The following is an 18,592-nucleotide window of genomic DNA, read 5'->3' on the forward strand; positions in this document are numbered from 1 at the left end:
CCGGCTTCCGGCGGCCGGCTTCCGGCGGCCGGCTTCCGGCGGCCGGCTTCCGGCGGCCGGCTTCCGGCGGCCGGCTTCCGGCGCCCGGCTTCCGGCTTCCGGCGCCCGGCGCCCGGCTTCCGGCTTCCGGCGCCCGGCTTCCGGCGCCCGGCTTCCGGCTTCCGGCGCCCAGCTTCCGCCTCCCGCACAAGAGTGACTCGGGACTTCCCGCGTTCTGGGCTGTGCTTGCAACAAACCGCTGTTTAAAATCCTGTTGCAGTGCCTTGCATGCACAAGGCCCTGGGTTCAATCCCCAGCATCACAAAAAGAACAAAAAATAATAATAATAAAATCTGTCACAGGCTCCATAAAGCTTAAATTCGTGAATGGGAGCCCCTGTGAGGGAAAGCGTCCACCCCTCACTTGGAGTCACCCCAGTAGTGGGGTCCCCTCTGCTCCGCCATCTTGCCAGCTCTCGCTAATTAGTCCTTTAATGTTACTTGTGTGAACATTTTTCTTCACAAGGAATTCTATCTCACAGCATGTGTATTAAATTTCTTTTTACTTTCTTTTTAAAGTCACATTTCTTGAAATAGAATTCAAATATGGTACAATTTTCCCTATTCAGTTTACAGTTATATGAATTTTGATCACACAAATATAAAAAAAATGACAACATACATATATGTGGATACAGAGTACTACAGTCAAGATACAGAACATGTTACCCTGGTCTCCTTTACTTCTGTTTTTTTAAACAAATAGAGAAATTCATTTTAATATATTTTCATTTAACCCAATGGATCACCAACAAAATTTGCGAAGAAAATCATCGTTAGTCCCAATTACTGCGACTAACTAAGTAGCTAAGATATTTCATGTTCATTTTGTTTGTCCTCGTAATTCTTTGGAATCTAATGTCTACTGAACACATCGCACACCTCCACTCACACCAGACACATTTCAAACACTCAGTGGCTTCAAGTAACGGTGGCTGCCATATGCATATGCCTTTTGGTGAGACATATGCTGTAGGTGGCATGATAAAATCCCCTTTTATATGGTTTCTTGTTGAGATCCATCAGAAAGGGACACCAGAGAGATGAACTTAGAATGTACCAGAGGAGAGCGAGGTGCTTCCTCCTCTCCGTAAGACTCTATTAGACTGGGAGTTCATGCTTTGGGTGGGAATGATTTTAGTTAGGTCACCTTCTCCTACAAGGTTTTCATAATGGCTCTCTCTTCTTTCACCTCCCACCTCTCCAAGTCTACGGAAGGAAAGGGGCTTCACAAAATGTGTTGGTTTCCCTCAACCTTGCCCTTACCTTTATAAGTACCTTATTAAAAAAAATTTTAACCTGGGCTGGGGGTGTGGCTCAAGTGGTAGCGCACTCGCCTGGCATGCGCAGGGCGCTGGGTTCAATCCTCAGCACCACATACAAATAAAATGGAGATGTTGTGTCCACTGAAAACTAAAAACATAAATATTAAAAAATTCTCTCTCTCTCTCTCTCTCTAAAAAAAAAATTTAACCTGATTGATCTTTTTCATTCTGGAATGAAAAAGATTTCACATTCTTATAATTAAAGTTTTTTAATTATAAGAAAGTAAACTACACCTCACCTCCTATCACAGGCACTGTATATACACATACTAGATTAATTATATATTAAAATATAACATATAAAATGCTAAAACTTTTAAAGAAAAATATTTGTGAAACTTTATGAAGAGACATAGAAAACAAAAAAAATACAAAATAAGCAAAAACCTGAAAAATAAGATGATATTGTTAGAATTTTTATGTGTAAAAGTTTATTAAAAGGGGTTAAAATAGACATACATTATATTACCTGTCATTTTTGTTCATTTTTGGTATTTAGTTTGACTTGGTTTCTCCCTTGGTTGGCTTTTCCTTTATTGTAGTTCTTCCCTTTGCAGATTTTCATCGTTGTTTTTCATTTCCTCCTCGTGGAATACTTGGCCAAGAGTGTTCTGTAGTGCAGGCTTTCTTTCTGCAAATTCTTTTAGCTTTTGTTGATTGTGGAAGGTTTTTATTTCATCATCAAACTTGAAGCTGAATTTTGCTGAATGTAAGATTCCTGGTTGGAATCCAGCATCTTTTAGAGCTTGGTCTATATTGCCCAGGATCTCCTGGCTTTGAGAGTCTGGGTTGAAAAATCTGCTGAGATCCAAATTGGTCTTCCCTTGAGGGTAATGTGATTTTCTCTCTTGGGGCCTTTAAAATGCTATCCTTATTCTGTATGCTAGATGTGTATTACAACAGATCTACACCAAGACACACTATAATGAAAATGTGTCTTGGTGTAATCTGTTGTAATTTTGTACATTTGGTGTCCTATCGGCACCAGGCTCTGCACTTTCATTCCTTCCCATAACAATGAGTTTCAGACTTTTTACAACTTTTTTTCTGACTGCCCAAACCAACACATTCTGCTTCTATCTCCAATGACTAAGCCACACTCACCGTGAACTATAAAACACAGACCCCTTCTGTAACTGGTGGCCATTTTCTACCCCAAAAATGGAATTTAGGAGACCCTCAGCAACTTAGCAAGACCCTGGTTCAAAATGAAAACCAGCAGGGACTGAGGATGCACCCCTGGATTCTATCCCCACTACTAGAAAAATAAATAAAGTCATTAGCAAAACTAGGGAGTTTACAAACTCCCTTACAATTATTCAATATCGTAAGGGAGTTTGTAAACATACTAGAAAAAAAATTTTAAACCTAAATCCGTTAGAATGGAAAATCACGTTTTTCATTTCTTTTTTCACCTCCTAAGATTCTCTTAACAGGAGAGATAAGAAACTTGTAGAAATAATGGATTGATTCAACCAGACAGCTAGGATAAACACTTCATCAGCAATGATCTTATCCTCTACCATGTATATGACGGTAAATCTAATTTTAAAAAATAATACCATTCATACTAGTAGAAAAATTTCCAAGGGATCTAGCACAGATATCTGCAAAACTAAGTAGAAAATAGAAATAGAAATGAAGTCGGAAATAAACTAAGAGGTATACTATCTTCATGGATAAAAAAAATCTCTTCTGAATTAATAAACAACCAAAATTCAACAGCTATCACTAGAAATTTACAATCTGATCTGAAATAAATGTCAAATAACAACGAGCCCAAGTACCAGTGAAAATTGGAGAGAGAAGAAAAATGAGAAAGAAATCGGGAGAGAAGATGAAAAGAAGAAGAGTATGGTGAGAGCACAAAAGTATCAAGTGTAATTTCAAGTTATGTAAATGAAACCATGTGGCGTCCACATAGGTCTATACCAGTGAAGCCCAGGGAGAGCCCAGAGACAGGTTCACCCACACGTGTGAGTGCTGTTGTGGAGACAGCCCTTCAACAGCGGCGAACATGGTGGGGAACTGGCTATCCACATGGAAAAACCGGAGCTAGGCCCATCCCCTGCGTGGACCCTCTCTCATCCACAGAACATGGTAGAGGAGAGTGTGGCGGCAAAGTCACTCATTAAGTCCTCCGGAAGCAGGAAGAGGTCTGACTTTATTGCACAGTTACCATGTGTACACACTCAGGCAGTAGCTAAGTGGATTATAGGCAGCCACCAATTCAATGTCTGCTCACTGTCCTTGCAGAGACCAGTCGAGGAGTGGGCCGTGGAGAAGTGCAGGGACTGCCACACAAGGCCTCATGCCCAGGGCTGCCGCTCACATGCCCAGCACCAGGGGAGTGGCCTGCCACTCAGATGCCCCTAGCATGCCACGTATGCAGTACTGCATGCACCTGTCCCCACAGTACCCTACAAATGTTCCAAAACAAAACCCAAGGAACCTGAGTTTATTCTTTTAGACCATGAACCTGGAGACAAGGGTCCTTTGGACACTCTGGACATCTCCTGGTCACGGGTGATAACTTCTCTAGAGTGCCTACCACTGAGACCATCTGCTCGTTCCTAAATCATGCCTGTGTTTATTTATATTTGTTTATGCCACTTTTTTTTCCACATGATTCTATAAATTCACCTCCTAGACTGGCGGTGTGTGTTTTCATTTTAGTCAAGACTGTGACCGAAGACGTTCCCCCATCTTGTGAGTCTCAAGTTGTGTCTCATCTTATTTCCTTCGTTAGTAATGAGCATAAATATATTATGAGCATAAACATATCAATGAGCAAAAATATCTCATACAGTGCATAAAAAAGCATGCGTTTCCTTTTCTCTCACTAGACTTCGGTCTTTTGCTCATTTTCCAATGTGTTTCTTTGTAGTTTTCTTACAAGGAGCCCAGTAGATATTCTGTATATGAATTATCTGCAAACTATATGTGTTCTATATAAATATCTTCTCCCAGTTTGAAATTTTTCTTTACCTTCTTACGATATTTTTCCTGATTCTTAAACTTTGTATCATAGAAAATTCTGAAATATAAACAAAGACACTAACGTTCTCATATTATCAGATACATATAAGACATTCATATATGTACCTGATAATATCAGACACATAGTCATTACTTCAGATATCATCAATGTGTTCCTCTGGACCCACTAACCCTCCATCTTACGCTGAAACAAATCTTATCAACATCATTCCATCAGCAAAAAGTCAGTGTGTTCCTATCACGTGTCGGACTTCTCTGGGAGTACAGTCTCTGATCCCAGCTACTTGACTGAGGCAGCAGGATCACAAGTTCCAGTCCAGGCTGGGACATTTCAAAATCAATGAAAAAATACTTTAAGGCCTGGGGACATCACTCCATGATAGAGCACTTGCCTAGCATGTGTGAAGCCCTGGTCAGTCCCTAGTACTGAAAACACACACACACACACACACACACACGCACACACCCTACTTCAATTTATGATCTTGGTTCCTATTTAACAGGAAAACTTTTAATAAAGTCAAGCTAACCTGACCCCGATCCCTGTCTGCTTCCTTTCTGGGTGCCCTCACTTGCGGAGGATCATGTACAATTCCCCCTCAAGCCCTTGAGATCTGTGGATCAAAAAACAACCCAGAGGAACCCTCAGAGTTCTGGCAGCCACAGGAAGAGACAAACAGGAAGTGAGTGGCCACTGGTGGCCAAAACCAAACCAAACCATAAATAACACTAGCTGGGTGGCTGAGGGGACATCTACGTGGCCACAGGGGGCCTCACAGGGAGGTGCCCCATGGGAGGACTGGGCAGCCTAGAGCTGTGGCATTTCCCTGTTGGGCCTCTGCCTCGGTCCTTGGGGGGAGAGGGGCAGGGTTGACGGGTGGGGACCTAGTGCTCCAAGCCACACCTGCCTGGGACACTTACAAGCCTGAGTCCCCAGAGCTGCAAATGCTTCTGAGCAGGTCTCTGCAGGCTCTGATCCAACCCTGTAGGGGATTCCTAAGATGTTGTCACCCTGGCCATCCTCTGCATGCCCTGCTTAAAGGACCCCAGAACACCTCTGGGAAGAACTTGGGCTCCTTCTCTGTGGCTCTGAGAGGTCAAGCTCCCTACCTGGTCTTCTTTAGCCTGGAAAAGATCCACCTGCTCCATTTCTGCACCCTTTGGACCCCACTGTCCTTCTAAACTAGTGAGTTCTGTGGCTGAACATCTCACGGAAGCTGAAAGATGGGTTCCTGTGTCTTCATGGACCCCAGGGTTCAGGCATGTGGGGTTCTGTCTACAGTTCTGTCTCTGTGTGTCTGTGAGGTCTTGGCGGCACCAGCTGACTTGGACATCAGTGAACCCTCATGATTTAAATAACCAACCCAGAGGCTCTCTCAGCTCCAGGTGACCTGGGTGAATCTTTAACAGGTGACACCTACATCACTGGGTCAGTGTAAGTGATTGATGATAAAATACCTATTTAACTTCAGGGTCATGTTTGGTGGTTATAGCTAATGAGCAATTGTAGTAATAATGTAAAACTGGGCTGGGGCTGGGGCTCAGTGGTCGAGCGCTTGCCCAGCACGTGTGAGGCCCTGGGTTCCATCCTCAGCACCACATACAAATGAATAAAATGAAGGCCCATTGACAACTAAAAGTTATACGTATTAATAAAAAAGACTTCCAAAACCTTTTCAAGTAATTATACCCTCAAGAGTTTTTCTAAGTTAAATTAGATGGTTATTCATGGACTACCCAGGTCATTTCTAAATGCAGCAACATTATCAGTACTCAACACAGGTTTAAGCTTATTTACTTTTGGTTTCTTAAATTTCATGTAGAAATAAAATATATTTGGATCCTCAGTAAGTATGTCCTGTGTATCACTGAAAAAAACTCTCCTACGAGTAAACACACATTTTTAGAAATTACACAGTGTGTATTTATAAATTGGACTGGTTCAAACTGCTTACCTCCTAGGTTTTAACTAGAACTTATAGCTACTAAATTTAGAAGTCCTACTTTATAGAATCAAAATTGCTAGCAATAAAAGAATTCTATATGCAAAGTGTACAAAGAAAGCAGGAAGTATTTTTGATGAAAAACCATTAAAAACAAGATGTATTTTTTGTTGAAAGAGAATCATAAGAGTGAACAAAAAATTAGGTAAGATTGATGGGTCTTTAAAAAGGTTTTTATAAAATTATGAAAATCTCTTGAGTGGTCAGAGCGAACACTGATGGATTCATTTATAAGGTTTTATTAAGATTAACTTTTGTGCCAGGCACGGTGGCGCATGCCCACAATCCCAGTAGCTCAGGAGGCTGAGGCAGGAGGATTACAAGTTCAAGGCCAGCCTCAGCAACTTATCAAGGTCTTAAGCAACTTAGCAGGTCCCTGTTTCAAAAAACAAAAAAAGGGGGGGGGGGGCTGGGGATGTGGCTCAGTGGTTAAGTGTCTCTGGTTCAATTCCCAATACCAAAAAAATTCACATTTTTATCAACTACACACTGACACCTGTGATCCTATTTCAATAAAGCATTTAAATTTTTTAACCACAAACTAACATTTGAACACTTCAGAAGGCTTATTTGATATGCTAAAATTATGTGGGAAACATCATCGAATAAGAAATGATATTCAAATTTGAGTTCCATTGTAAGGTTAGTAACGTACATTACAAAACTGTATGTTAGCAGTCGATCATTAGGTCAAATTGTTGTCTGCCACAGAAATAACCAAAATTTCCAGTCATCGTTATTATTCAAACTCTTATCAGACCTTTATATCATGGTTATTTAGGGTTTTTCTGTTAGTTTTTTTCAAGACAGTCTATGTTGCCAAGCTGGCCTCCAGCGGTCGGTCCTCTGCCTCAGCCTCCCCTCTGCCTCAGCCTCCCGAGTAGCGAGGACTACCGTGCCCAGTTCTGAAATCTTCTTGCTTTCACTAAAAGTTCTTTGCAAACAACATAACCCTAGAGTGTCATGTCTCTAAGAAGTTTCATGGAAAAGTTGCACAACTCTCATCAAACAGGCTTCTGATAACTTGAGATCCTCCGAATAGCATGGACTGAAATTTCCAGAACCTTAATGGAAAAGCTGGACTCATAAAATCGCAACATTGACATCAAGCAAAACAGGAATTAATGACACAGGACCCGGCTGATGACAGGTGATGGTTTGGGACTTCTTGTTCAAAGCACTGGTGAAGGCAAGGCCCATGTGGCAAAGAACTGAGGCCTCTGGCCATCAGCCAGTGGGGAACACAGACCCTCGATCCAACGACCTACAAAGACAGCCCACCGAATCCTACCCCCAAAATCCCTCGGGTGATTCTGTAAGGTCTGGCGAGCTGGAGTTGCCCACAAGGATGACCACTTCATCTGACCCAGCCAGGGAGGCCAGGAAGTCCAGGAGGCCAGGGAGGCCAGGGAGGCCAAGGAGGCCCCTGTCAGGGGCTACTGCAATGTCTGCAGGAAGCCAAGAAGCTGGCTTTGAATTCACAGTAGAAAATTTTTAACAGACTCAACCCGGTTTGTCGGGATCTTTAAAAGAGGAATTTCAACTGCAATTTTCCAAAATTCCTATTTCCTTATATCCAAAGTATGCCCAACTTGTGAAAATAAGAGACACGCTCAGACGCAGGTAGGAATCACGTTTCCTTTTAATTGAGCACTTCATTCACACCATGTCCTCTCTTGGCAACAGTTAGGTCCCGACCTGTCAAGAAGACTGCAGCGGACCAGAGAGAGAGCCCGTGTGAGCAGGCCCGGCCAGGGCTCCGGACAGCACAACCAGCAAAAGGCTGGGAACCCAACATCCAAGTCTGCACCTTCTAACAGTGGGAAACCCGGAGCTCAATGCAAACAAAGGAACCAAAATTCATCAGGAATGAAGTCCCTCCTCGCACACCCAAAGGCAAGACGGTTTGAGAGATCCAGCCCTGACCATCTGGCCTCTTCTACCAGGGACGGCCCCACGCCAGCATTTTTATAGAGTTTTTTTGGTTTTTATTTCATTTCCCAAAGAGGAGTAAGATCTACTAACAGGGACAGGATGGATCAGATCAAATCAGCTCACTCACAGGAACATTCCGGGGTGGTGACCTGGGATTGCTGAGAAGGTTCAGCACAGTGTGTGACAGTGGCAAAGCTCAGGGCAACCTGACAGAGAAGTCAGAGGGGCGGCCACCCTCGGGGATGGCCGTGTGTGGGACGCACCTACCTGGGACCCCATGGTGTTCGGGGGCCAAGTCACCCCGATCATCGACATGAGTCATTTTGTACATTACAGTGCACACAGCAGGACAGGAAAGACACTTTCTCGGAGGGTGGGTGAGTCAAAGGCTCTCTGCAGAAGGTCCACGTCACTCTGCAGACGAAAAGCTAGAACCCGGGGCCTCAGGGCCTGCATTAGCTGGACTCCACCCCGTCTTTGGTCACAGTGGCCTCGGGGGGAGCCGTTGGCTCTCCGTGTTCCGCTGCCTTCTTCTCCTCCTCCTCCTCCTCGTCCTCCTGGGGATAGAGGTCCGGGTACTTCTGCATGCATTCCTGCATGGCCCGGAACTGGTCCACACAGTCTGACCCCTTGATGTCCTCTGTGCTATAGTGGAAGCAGGAAAAGGCTGATTTGAACTGTTCCCCACAGGGGCCGCTGGCCATGCCCCCCAGGCACGGGCAGTTCCAGTTAATGTCTCCGTTTGGCAGTATCAAGCCTGCAACAGGAAGATGGCAGGAAGACGTGAGAGGTCCTCTAGGGTCTCAGAAAGTGCCACGTCAGCCGCCCCCCAGGCCTGGCAGGCGCTCCCCTGGGCACCTACCTTTGGATCTGGATCAAGTTCAAATGCCTAGCACGAGTCCAGAGTTCCCTGGCTCAGCTGGACAGAGTGGCCGTGGATCCCTCTCCACGGGCAATGCTCATCTCTATTCTAAAACACCTCCCAGCGCAGGAGCACTTAGATGATGTCACTGTAAGGGCGCGGTGGTGCACACCTGTCATCCCAGCAGCTGGGGAGGCTGAGGCAGGAGGATCACAAGGTCGAGGCCAGCCTCAGCAATTTAGTGGGGCCCTGAGCAATTTAGCAAGACCCTGTCTCAAAGTAACAGGAGCTGGGGATGTGGCTCCATGGCAGAGCACCCCCTGGTGCTCTGATAGTCTTCTACGGAGAGCACTCTTCAAGAGAGCCTCTAAAATGCCACCAAGATTCCAAGGGACCCTTCACTCCAGGACATGTCCCAGCACAGCACCGTGCCCTGGTGCCCGGGGTCCGCGGCTGAACCCCCCTCTTAATCCTAACCTGGGAAGCTTCACGGATGAGGGGACCTGTTATACTGTTCCTCGTTCATAAAGTGGGGTGACGATGGGCGCACCCCAAACCGACAAAAGCAAAACCAGCCCTTGTGCACTGAGCCACGCCTGGTGACCACGGGGTCCAAGTCAGGACTGCGGCCAGAGCCCCAGTGTGACCCCCATCTCCCCACTTCTCCCCACTTCTCAGGGACCTGGGGGCTGAACGGGTACAAATGCTGCCCCCTGGAGGCTCAGTCTGATAAGACACCTGTGCCCAGTCGTCCCTGAGAGGGAGCTTGGTGACATTAAGGACCACACCCAGGCCTGTTAGAGGTGGGGGAGCAGGACAGGGCAGGGGCTCACAGCCGGGGGTACCTGTTTAAACCCCCCCAGGAGAGCCCAACAAAACCTGGTCCATGGCCTTCAGAGTCTCCATGGATCAAAATCTGCTCAACTCGTTTGGAACTAAAGGCAGACACAGCACTGGAGGTGACAGAGCTCCGACTCAAGTTACCCCTGTGGCTGTCCTCCCTCCTCAGGACACTGACACTTTGCATGAGAGCTGTCCCTGCCAGTGTCCCCGACAGGGTGCCACATAGACATCCTGGGCTTTAATCTGAGGAACAAAGATTCCCACCCAGCACTATCTACACTTGCGACAGCATCTGAACCCCTCCCACCAGGACCCCCCCACTCCAGGGTCAGCTGCCAGCTCTTGGGTCCTATTTGTCACCAATTCACACCACAAGTCGTGTTAGTGCTCAGCATGAATGTCAGAAAGGGTTTGGGCTTTTTATTGTTTTTATTTTCAGAAGTGGGTTTTGGTGGGCAAACTGGGCACTACTGACTGGTGAACTGGCTAAGTTTTCTGTCTAAGTCCAACACCCAAAGCCTTGGAGTGGACCCAGCTGGCCCACGCCTGTCATCCCAGCAGCTGGGGAGGCTGAGGCAAGAGGATCGCAAGTTGGAGGCCAGCCTCAGCAGAAGTGAGGCCCTAAGTCACTCAGTGAGACCCTGTCTCTAAATAAAATTAAAAATAGGGCTGGGGAGGGGGCTCGGTGGTCAAGCACCCCTGGGTTCAATCCCTGGTGACAAAAAAAAAAAAAAAAAAGAGTGACATCCTAGGCCCCAGTCATCACTGTCAATGGCTCTGACAGGTGAGCTGAATCCTGCTGCTGGAAGCTGCCCGTCTGTAAGTGATCCTTCCACGCCAGGTGCTTGCTGGAGCACTTCACAGGGGACAGCGGGGACTGCAGCAGCCTCACAGGACAATTCCCACAACTGCTTGCTGATAAGGTTGGCAGAGTGCAATGTGGTCACTTGACAGAGCACACAGATCCCTGTCACCTCTCCCTACCTGCAACTGCTCGAATCCGACGTCCACCCCTGAGACGTCATCCATCGGCCACCTAGGCCAGAGCCAAACCCCAGGAGGGCAGAGGCAGGATGCGCTGCCTGCAAAGCCGACCCGGGCCCACATGGCACCTCCACCCCAGCCTCGGCTCGGACCAGGTGGGAAAGGAAGTGTCCACACTGAGCCTCAGCCCAGGAGGTGCCTGTGGGTGGCCAAAAGCCCCCGTCACTCACCGTGTTCCTCATATGGATCATTGGGGTCATCGGCCACCAACTCTGCATTGCTGGGAGTTTCATGGTCTTCTTTGGTCACAAATATGATGCGATCTTTCCCTGGTGTTAGGACACAAGAGGAGGAAAATGTTTCACTCAAGAGAAGCGACTGCACTGGGTGCCCCTAAGAGCCACTCAAACCCCTGCCGGGGGACCTTCAACCTGGAGCGCATCACTCACTCTGGGGAAGATCCAGCAGCCACTCGAACCAAGACCAGGAGCGCGACACAATCCCACTGGGATCGGGGTGCAGGGAGACACACCCCACCTTGCAAAGCCAGGGGACACAGGCCCCAAACCCAGACAGATGTGATGGCGCGAGTCTCCACCTGTGCCAACAGTAACCAGCACACGCCTCCCTGGCCACCAAGACGGACTGCAGACCAGGACCCTCAGGAACCCAGACAGGACAGCGCCTGTGAACTCCAGGGCTCCGCCCAGTGTCCCCCAACCTTGGCCATGCCCCCACCCACCCTGCTGGCCCACAGCGCCAGAGAAGCCACCTGATGGGAAAGGACACCTGAACCTGCCACCGAAGGCTGACACACAGGTGGCCTGAGCACACCAGGGTCAAGACACTTGTGGGCTATTTCCCAGCAAGCGCAGCGCTGGGGACAGGAGCGATCCAGAGTGCTGGTGTGTTTGACGTCAGCGGCCAGCACGGGAGCCAGGCTTCAACCCTCATTCAGGGTCGGAGTCTCGGCCTGGCTCTGATGCCGAGGTCCCCAGCCAAGCCAGGGCCACACTGTGAGCTCCTCCTAATGGAGGGCGGTGAGCACAGACAGCGGCAGGGACCCACCAGACAGGGACAGAGACAGCAGGCCTTCAGTGACCCTGATACAGCACAGCCTCATCAGCACCCGACCCACTGAGGACAGGGGAAATCCCAGGCCCAGAGGGAGGTGACGGCTCGAGATGACCAGGGGACACCCAGCTCCCTGCTGCTCTCTGCGACTCCTGGCTGCGCCAACAGCACCCCACCCCAAATCTCTAGCCACTGGTGACCCCAGCAGAGACCGCAGCCATTTCCCCTGTGCGTGGGAGCACCTTGTCCCCAGCGCTGCCTGGTGGGTCATCCATTGTCCCGCGGTCCCCAAGGGCAGGCTGACTTGGTCCATTTCTGGTCCTGGGCGTCAGCTGGTCTCTCCACCCACCCCACCCTGAGAGGGGGACAGCAGCACCTTGTCCTGGTCGCGCACTGCCTGGCCTCGCTGAGTTTCTGTCCCACCCTGGTCTTGCTTGTCTTGGGGGACAGGAGGGTCTTCAGGAGGGCTGGCTGGACCTGGCCAGGTGGGGATGGCTCAGCGAGGCCGGACGACCTCCAGCTTTATTATAATCCATGAACACCCCCCTGTTAACCTGGGCCCCCTCATTCCTTTAGCCCTCTATCTGCAGCCTCCTCCCACAGGGTGCTAACACATTGGAGGGTTTACTTCCCTCTTCTCCTACTTCACCAAGAATAAAAGTCTCCTTTGGCTGGAGCAGTGCACACGCCTGTCATCCCAGCAACTTGGGAGGCTGAGGCAGGAGGATCGCGAGTTCAAGGCCAGCCTCAGCAACAGCGAGGCTCTAAGCAACTCAGGGAGACCCTGTCTCTAAATAAAGCACAACTAGGGCTAGGGAGGGGGCTCGGTGGTCAAGCACCCCTGAGTTCAATCCCTGGTACAAAAAAAAAAAAACCTCCCCTCTGCTCCCCAACTGGAGCTCAGTCTTCTTACTGGTTCCCCAGTTTTGAAAGAGAAAAGGACCCCCTTTCAGGCTTACAGACTGGTACAACTTTATGGGGCTGACCTGAGGCTCTGGGTAGTGACCTGCCCAGGCTCCCAGGGCTGGGAGCTCCAAAGTCCACGTGGATCCTGCCCAGACACCACGATCCCCTCCCCCAGCAGGCCCAGTCCTGAGGGCTGACCGCGGCCTGGCACCACCGGGCACTGCCTGCCGGGACTCTGAAGCCCAACCCCTGCCCCTGCTGAGAATGCAGTGAAAAGCTTGCTGAGTGAACAAGGAGGATCCTTCTAGAAAATTCTAGAAAAAGTACAAGGCCAAATTTTGCAGCCCTACTGACTACCCACCAGATCCCAGGACAGCTGGGCTGATGGGACCCTCGGCTGAGGCCAAGGAGGTACGTAGTGCTTTAAAAGCCTTCTCCAGGGCTGGCGTAGTGGTGCTCACTGTCAACCCAGCTGCTCGGGAGGTGGAGGCCAGGTAGAGGCCAGGCGGAGGCCAGCCTGAGCAGCTCAGACCCCGTCATAAAACAGAATTAAAAAAAAAAGTAGCTGTGACCCAGGAGCCTAAGGAAGGACAATCACAGCTGGAGGCCAGCCTGAGCCACTCAGCAAGACGCTGTCTCAGACAGCACCCGGGGTCAATCCCAGTGCAGGGCGGGGGAATGCGGCTTCAGGCTACCTCCAAAAGCGTCCCTCAGCCTGCAGACAGGGGGCTCTCTGAAGGGTGAAAGCCAAAGTCGGGTGACACGTGTATGAGGACAAATCAGGGGACACAAGGACAGTCCAGTGTGCTCTCCTCCCCACTCACACCTGCGCAGGGTCTCCAGGACCAGGTGGGCAGTGCAGGCGAGCCTCTCTGTGACATGGCCTGGGGCCTGCACCCGCCTGGGTTTTGCCCGCTGAGGCCGGCTGGGCCTCAACACTTCGTGTGTCCTGCTGCCCGGGGAGGATGTGAACCTGGCCAGGCCCTGTCAGCACGCCCGGTAACCCTGGCAACGGCCGCCTGCAGCTGTGCTGCACAGGAGAGCGGGCGCACACTTCACAGCTGGGCTCTGGCAATTTTGTTGACCGAGATCTGATGCAGAGGCCCAAAAGGTCCAAACGCGGTCACGTTCTGGAAGCATCTGTGGAGTCTGGCCTCCCCCAAAAGAGCCGAGTCAAGCTGCCTGGCATGTCTGTGCTTCTCAGGGGACAGGGACACACAGTGGAAGAGGGCTCACCAGCCCAGCACAATGCAAGGATGACCCCTGTCCCTCCCCAGGGGCGAGGCGTCCTGTGCACCCCTGATACCCCGTCGCTCAGACTGTGGGGGCACAGCAGTGACAGCTGATCCCTACAGGCCTGCACCCTATGCAAAGTGCTCCCCATCAGGACGTCCCCTGTCCGTCCCCAACAGGGGCAGATCGTCTTCGCCCAGAGGAGCTCAGCTAGCATGTGCCCAGGCCCAGGGACAGCGCTCACCCAGCAGTGCCAGGCCCGAGTGGCAGCCTCAGCACCATCAAGAAGAGCAAAACTGAAATGTGCTGCAAAGTCAGCGCCGCCGACTCTTCAACAGACCTGCCTGAGGACGGAGCTAGAGTCACAGATGGTCACTGGTCAGGTAACCAGACAGGCCAGGGCTCCACGAGCTCTCTCAGGACCTCCCTGGAGAAATACAATATTCCAAGGCTCGAGTTCGTTTCCAAGGTGAGAGGACTACGCCAAACCAAAGAGGAATCCATGTCTCCAGGTCGTGGCTAAGCACAGGACACCCTGCGGCGCACAGTGACATCGGGACCCCAAGCACCCGAGGGCTGCAGCACCCGTCGGCTCCAGCCCTGCCGGCCTCCTTGTCACAGGAACATTCTGGGTCTCAGAGAACAGGTGCCACCAGCAGTCCTGCCTCCCGCCCGCCCTCCCTCCCCAGCTCAGTGAGAATCAAGAAACGGGTTAGACAGAGGGAGTGAAGGGCCCCTGCCCTCTCCAGAAATGCCACTCAGGGGACAATGGCATCAACTGGCAAGGACACAGGAGACCAGGAGAGTCCCGGGCAAACCAGAGGCCTCAGGAAAGATCTGGAAGTGGGAGCCGTCCTCCTCCACCCTGCGCTGAGCCCCGAACCCAAAATGCGCTGCCATCGAGGAGGAGGCCCATGGGTGGGATCCCACCAGGGCAAGGTCCCCGACCAAGACCTTAGGGGAGGATGACAGGGACAAGGCCTTCCAGAAAGAAATGTCCCCGCCATGGGAAAGCCCGAAGGCACCAGGTCAGGACTGAAAGTGTTGACCAAGCCCCTGCCCAGCCTCTCACAACACTGTCTCCATGTCACCTACCAGGGTTTGTGACCGCCATCACCTGGTAATGTGGTCATCCAACCTTTTCCACCGTGCCACCCAAGGAGGCACAGAGAGAGTTACTTTCCTCGCTACCCGTGCCCAGTGGCTGGCACACCACAGGTGCTCAATAAATGTTTGTACACTGAACAGGAGAAGGCAGGTTCTGCGTTAGCAGGAGTGGGCAGCCCAAGGCCAGGGAGCCCACGCTAGGTGGCCTTCAATGCCAAGCCGCGGCCTTCAACCTGAAGGCTGGGGAGCCTCCCAATAATTGTGCACAAGCCATGACTCACTGAGGACAGAGGGCAGGCACAGGTCATCGCATCAAAATCTGAGCGCGGTGGCACACAGGAGGTGACACACACCTGTAATCCCCAGGGCTTGGAGGCTGAGTGTGAGGACGGCCTGAGGCCTGAGCCCAGGCAACTCCACTGTAAAACTCCAGTTGGGAACCTGCAGTGTCCCCAGGTACCCACAGAGGCCCCCGTGTGGCCTCAGACAGTCACCTCCCTCCCCCTGATTAACAGGGTGAAGCCCTGGCGGGCTGTCGTGGCCTGGTAAGAGGGAAAGGCCAGAAGACCAGGGCGGAGACCACCAGGCCAGGTGATCTGACCCAGGGTGAATGATCTAATAGAGAAACCCGGTGGGAGCTGGTAAGGACTGAAATGGGGGTCAAAAGCCCCCAAATTCAGTATAAATGATAGAGCCAATGAGCAGCCGGAACAAGGATGCACTCAGCTGGAGGGCCCTGAGCACCTGACGTCCCATCACTTGTCATCAGTGATCCTCTGCGTGATCCTCACGGCTCTCAAACTCTACAGCCTGTCTGGACCCTGGTGAGAGCCCCAACTCCTCCCCAGGACCCTCTCCTCCACGGGTCGTCCACTCCGCACCAGGAAAAGCCTGCCTTGGTCTGGACCTGGTCACTGAGGCCTGAGTGCGTGTGCATCTGCTGGACTTAAAGCCTAAGGCTGAGACTTTTGAAGTCAGCATGCAGAGGGAAGGTCTGTCACCAGCCTGTCATGATTAAGTGGGCTTTGCAGTGCCTAGAATTAATCCAGAATTGCTTGCTGTGAATGCATTATGTGTATGGCAGTGCCTGGCATTAAGGATTGTCATTTTCTTGATTAAGAACCTATAGAGTGAAATTGTATGGAGTAATTTGAGAGAATAAAGCATCGAAAGGGGCAGAAGCACGTGCACACTCTTTATTTCTCCCCTCGACTGCACACGTTGCAATTTTGCCCCCTCGCGACACTGAGGCAGGAGGATCCCAAGTTCAAAGCCAACCTCAGCAAAGCTAGATCCTAAGCAGCTTAGGGAGACCTGTCTCTAAATAAAACACAACATAGGGCTGAGGACGAGGCTCAGTGCTTGAGTGCCCCTGAGTTCAATTCCTGGTGTCCCCCACCCCTACCCCCCAAAGAAGATCTGAGCACCTATTATAAGGTGCTAGCTCTCAGGTTGGCGGGAGAAAACACACAAGACAAAAAATAAGGTAATTTCAGAAAATCTAGAATGTGAAAGTCACAAAGGGTCAAGGAAGGCCCCTGTTTCAATCCTTACCAGCTACCACCGGATTTCTCCACAACACCATTTACCCTGGGGTCAGGTCATCTGGTTGGGTGGTCTCCCCCGTGGGAGCTGATCTTACAGGACAAGGAGTCAGCAACAGGGGGTGGGAGGAAGGACACAGTTGGCTAAGGCAATAAACCCAGAGGGGAGAGCGGCCAGGCAGGGGACAGAAGAGGCTGGAGGGACACACAGCAGGTTGGAAAGGAAGGGGTTTGAGATCATTTTCCTAAACCCCCGAATCAACGGATTTTTTAAAGGATCAAGAAACGTTAATCCCTAGTTGAGTTTTGATTCTCTCCATGGGTGTCTCAAGCACCCATCACCCGCCTTCTCTGGCCCCGAGAATGTGCCTGGTGACCTCTGCGGAATGAATGGAGTCCAGCCTCTCCACCTCCCAGGCTGGACTGAGGACTGGAGGAGGGGTTAGGTGGCAGCTCAGGTGACCACAGGCCTTACCATAGAGGGGGCTTCTTCTGAGCCACCGGGTACAGGTGGAAACAGAGAGGAAGTGAGGGACCGGGGGACACTCTGAGGAGGGCCAAGGGATACTTCCTCCCAGCAGAGAGGTCCAAACCGCAAACTGGGTTGAACAATGCGGTTCTAGAACCAGATTGCCAGGTCTGGGAGTCCTCCAGCTCTGTGGTTCTGCTCAAGCCACCTGTTTTACTTTTACTGCTCCATAAAATATGGGCGGTATAACAGAGCCTGAATTATCAAGGTCGCTGAGAGGTCAATGAGATCAGACTTATAAAGCGTAAATGGCGCCTGATATGCAGCTGGAGCTCAATAAATGCTCCCACTGCTGCCACTACTCCAGCACTGCACGGTCTGGCCCACGAGGCAACTTTCCAGGACAGTTAAAAAAAAAAAAAACAAAAAAAAAGGTGTGTGCAGCCCGGCGCAGAGGCAAGGCGGCTGGGGAGGCTGAGGCAGGAGGATCGCGAGTTGGAGGCCAGCCTCAGCAATTTGTAGTGAGCAACTAAGCAGCTCAGGGAGACCCTGTGTCTAAATAAAACATAAAAGGGGCTGGGGTCGGGGCTCAGGGGTGAGCACCCCCGGGTTCAGTCCCTGAACCGTACAAAGGGGACCACGTGGGTGCTCGCAGGGGCGACCAGGACGCGTCCCCGGCAGGTCCCGTTACCGGATGCGACCGCCCCGCCGCCCGTTTGGGGACCTCCCACGTGCAGGCCCCTCTGGGGTCCGGGTTCGAGCTTCACCGTGACCTTGGGCCACCCCGTGTCCCCCTCGGGGCTCGATTTGGTCGACTTTACTCCGGGGTTGGACGACCCCGCCGCCCCGCCCGCCCCCGAGGGTCCCCTGGAGGGCACATGCGCGTCGCCTCGGTGGCCTGCGCCGGCCGCGGGGTCGCGGGGCGCCGGGGACCTGCGGGGACTGAGTGGCCCGCGCGTCGCCCCCGGGCCTCCCGGGCGGTCTCCATGGCAGCGCGCCCTGCCTACCTTCCTGCCGGCAGTAGGCCATGGCGGCGGGCCTGGCGCTCGGCCCCTCGCGAGCGGCGGCGGCGGCGGCGGCGGCGGCGGCGGCTCCTACCCCTTCACGCCGTGACCTCGCTCTCCTCGGGCAGGGCGGGCGGCTCTGAGGCCCGCGCGGACCCGCCCCCTCCAGGCCTGCCCGCCGCGCGCCTGCCTCCGCGCCTTCCCAGCCGCAGCCCGACCGCCTCAGCCAGGAACTACACTTCCCGGCAGGCCGCGCTCCCCCTCG

At 51.5% G+C, this 18,592-nt stretch overlaps 1 protein-coding gene across 2 annotated transcripts; it reads right to left on the minus strand.

Annotated features, from left to right (window-relative positions):
- Positions 1–7,990: 7,990 nt before the first annotated feature.
- On the minus strand, positions 7,991–18,547 carry Chchd4 (coiled-coil-helix-coiled-coil-helix domain containing 4). 2 transcript variants are annotated; one of them, XM_046425463.2, is made up of 3 exons: positions 18,331–18,547; positions 11,221–11,319; positions 7,991–9,058 (listed from the first exon to the last, which is right to left on the minus strand). In XM_046425463.2, the coding sequence occupies exons 1-3, from the start codon at positions 18,350–18,352 to the stop codon at positions 8,757–8,759; spliced, it is 423 nt and encodes a 140-aa protein (XP_046281419.1). In that variant the 5' UTR covers positions 18,353–18,547; the 3' UTR covers positions 7,991–8,756. The 2 variants fall into 2 exon arrangements, with proteins under 2 accessions (XP_046281419.1, XP_046281420.1); XM_046425464.1 differs by lacking the exon at positions 18,331–18,547 and adding an exon at positions 13,797–13,866.
- Between the last annotated feature and the right edge of the window lie 45 nt (positions 18,548–18,592).

Source organism: Marmota monax, unplaced genomic scaffold (assembly GCF_021218885.2).
Source record: "Marmota monax isolate L192 unplaced genomic scaffold, Marmota_monax_Labrador192_F-V1.1 WCK01_AAM20220418_F8-fsc00028, whole genome shotgun sequence".
Classification (NCBI taxonomy): Eukaryota; Metazoa; Chordata; class Mammalia; order Rodentia; family Sciuridae; genus Marmota; species Marmota monax.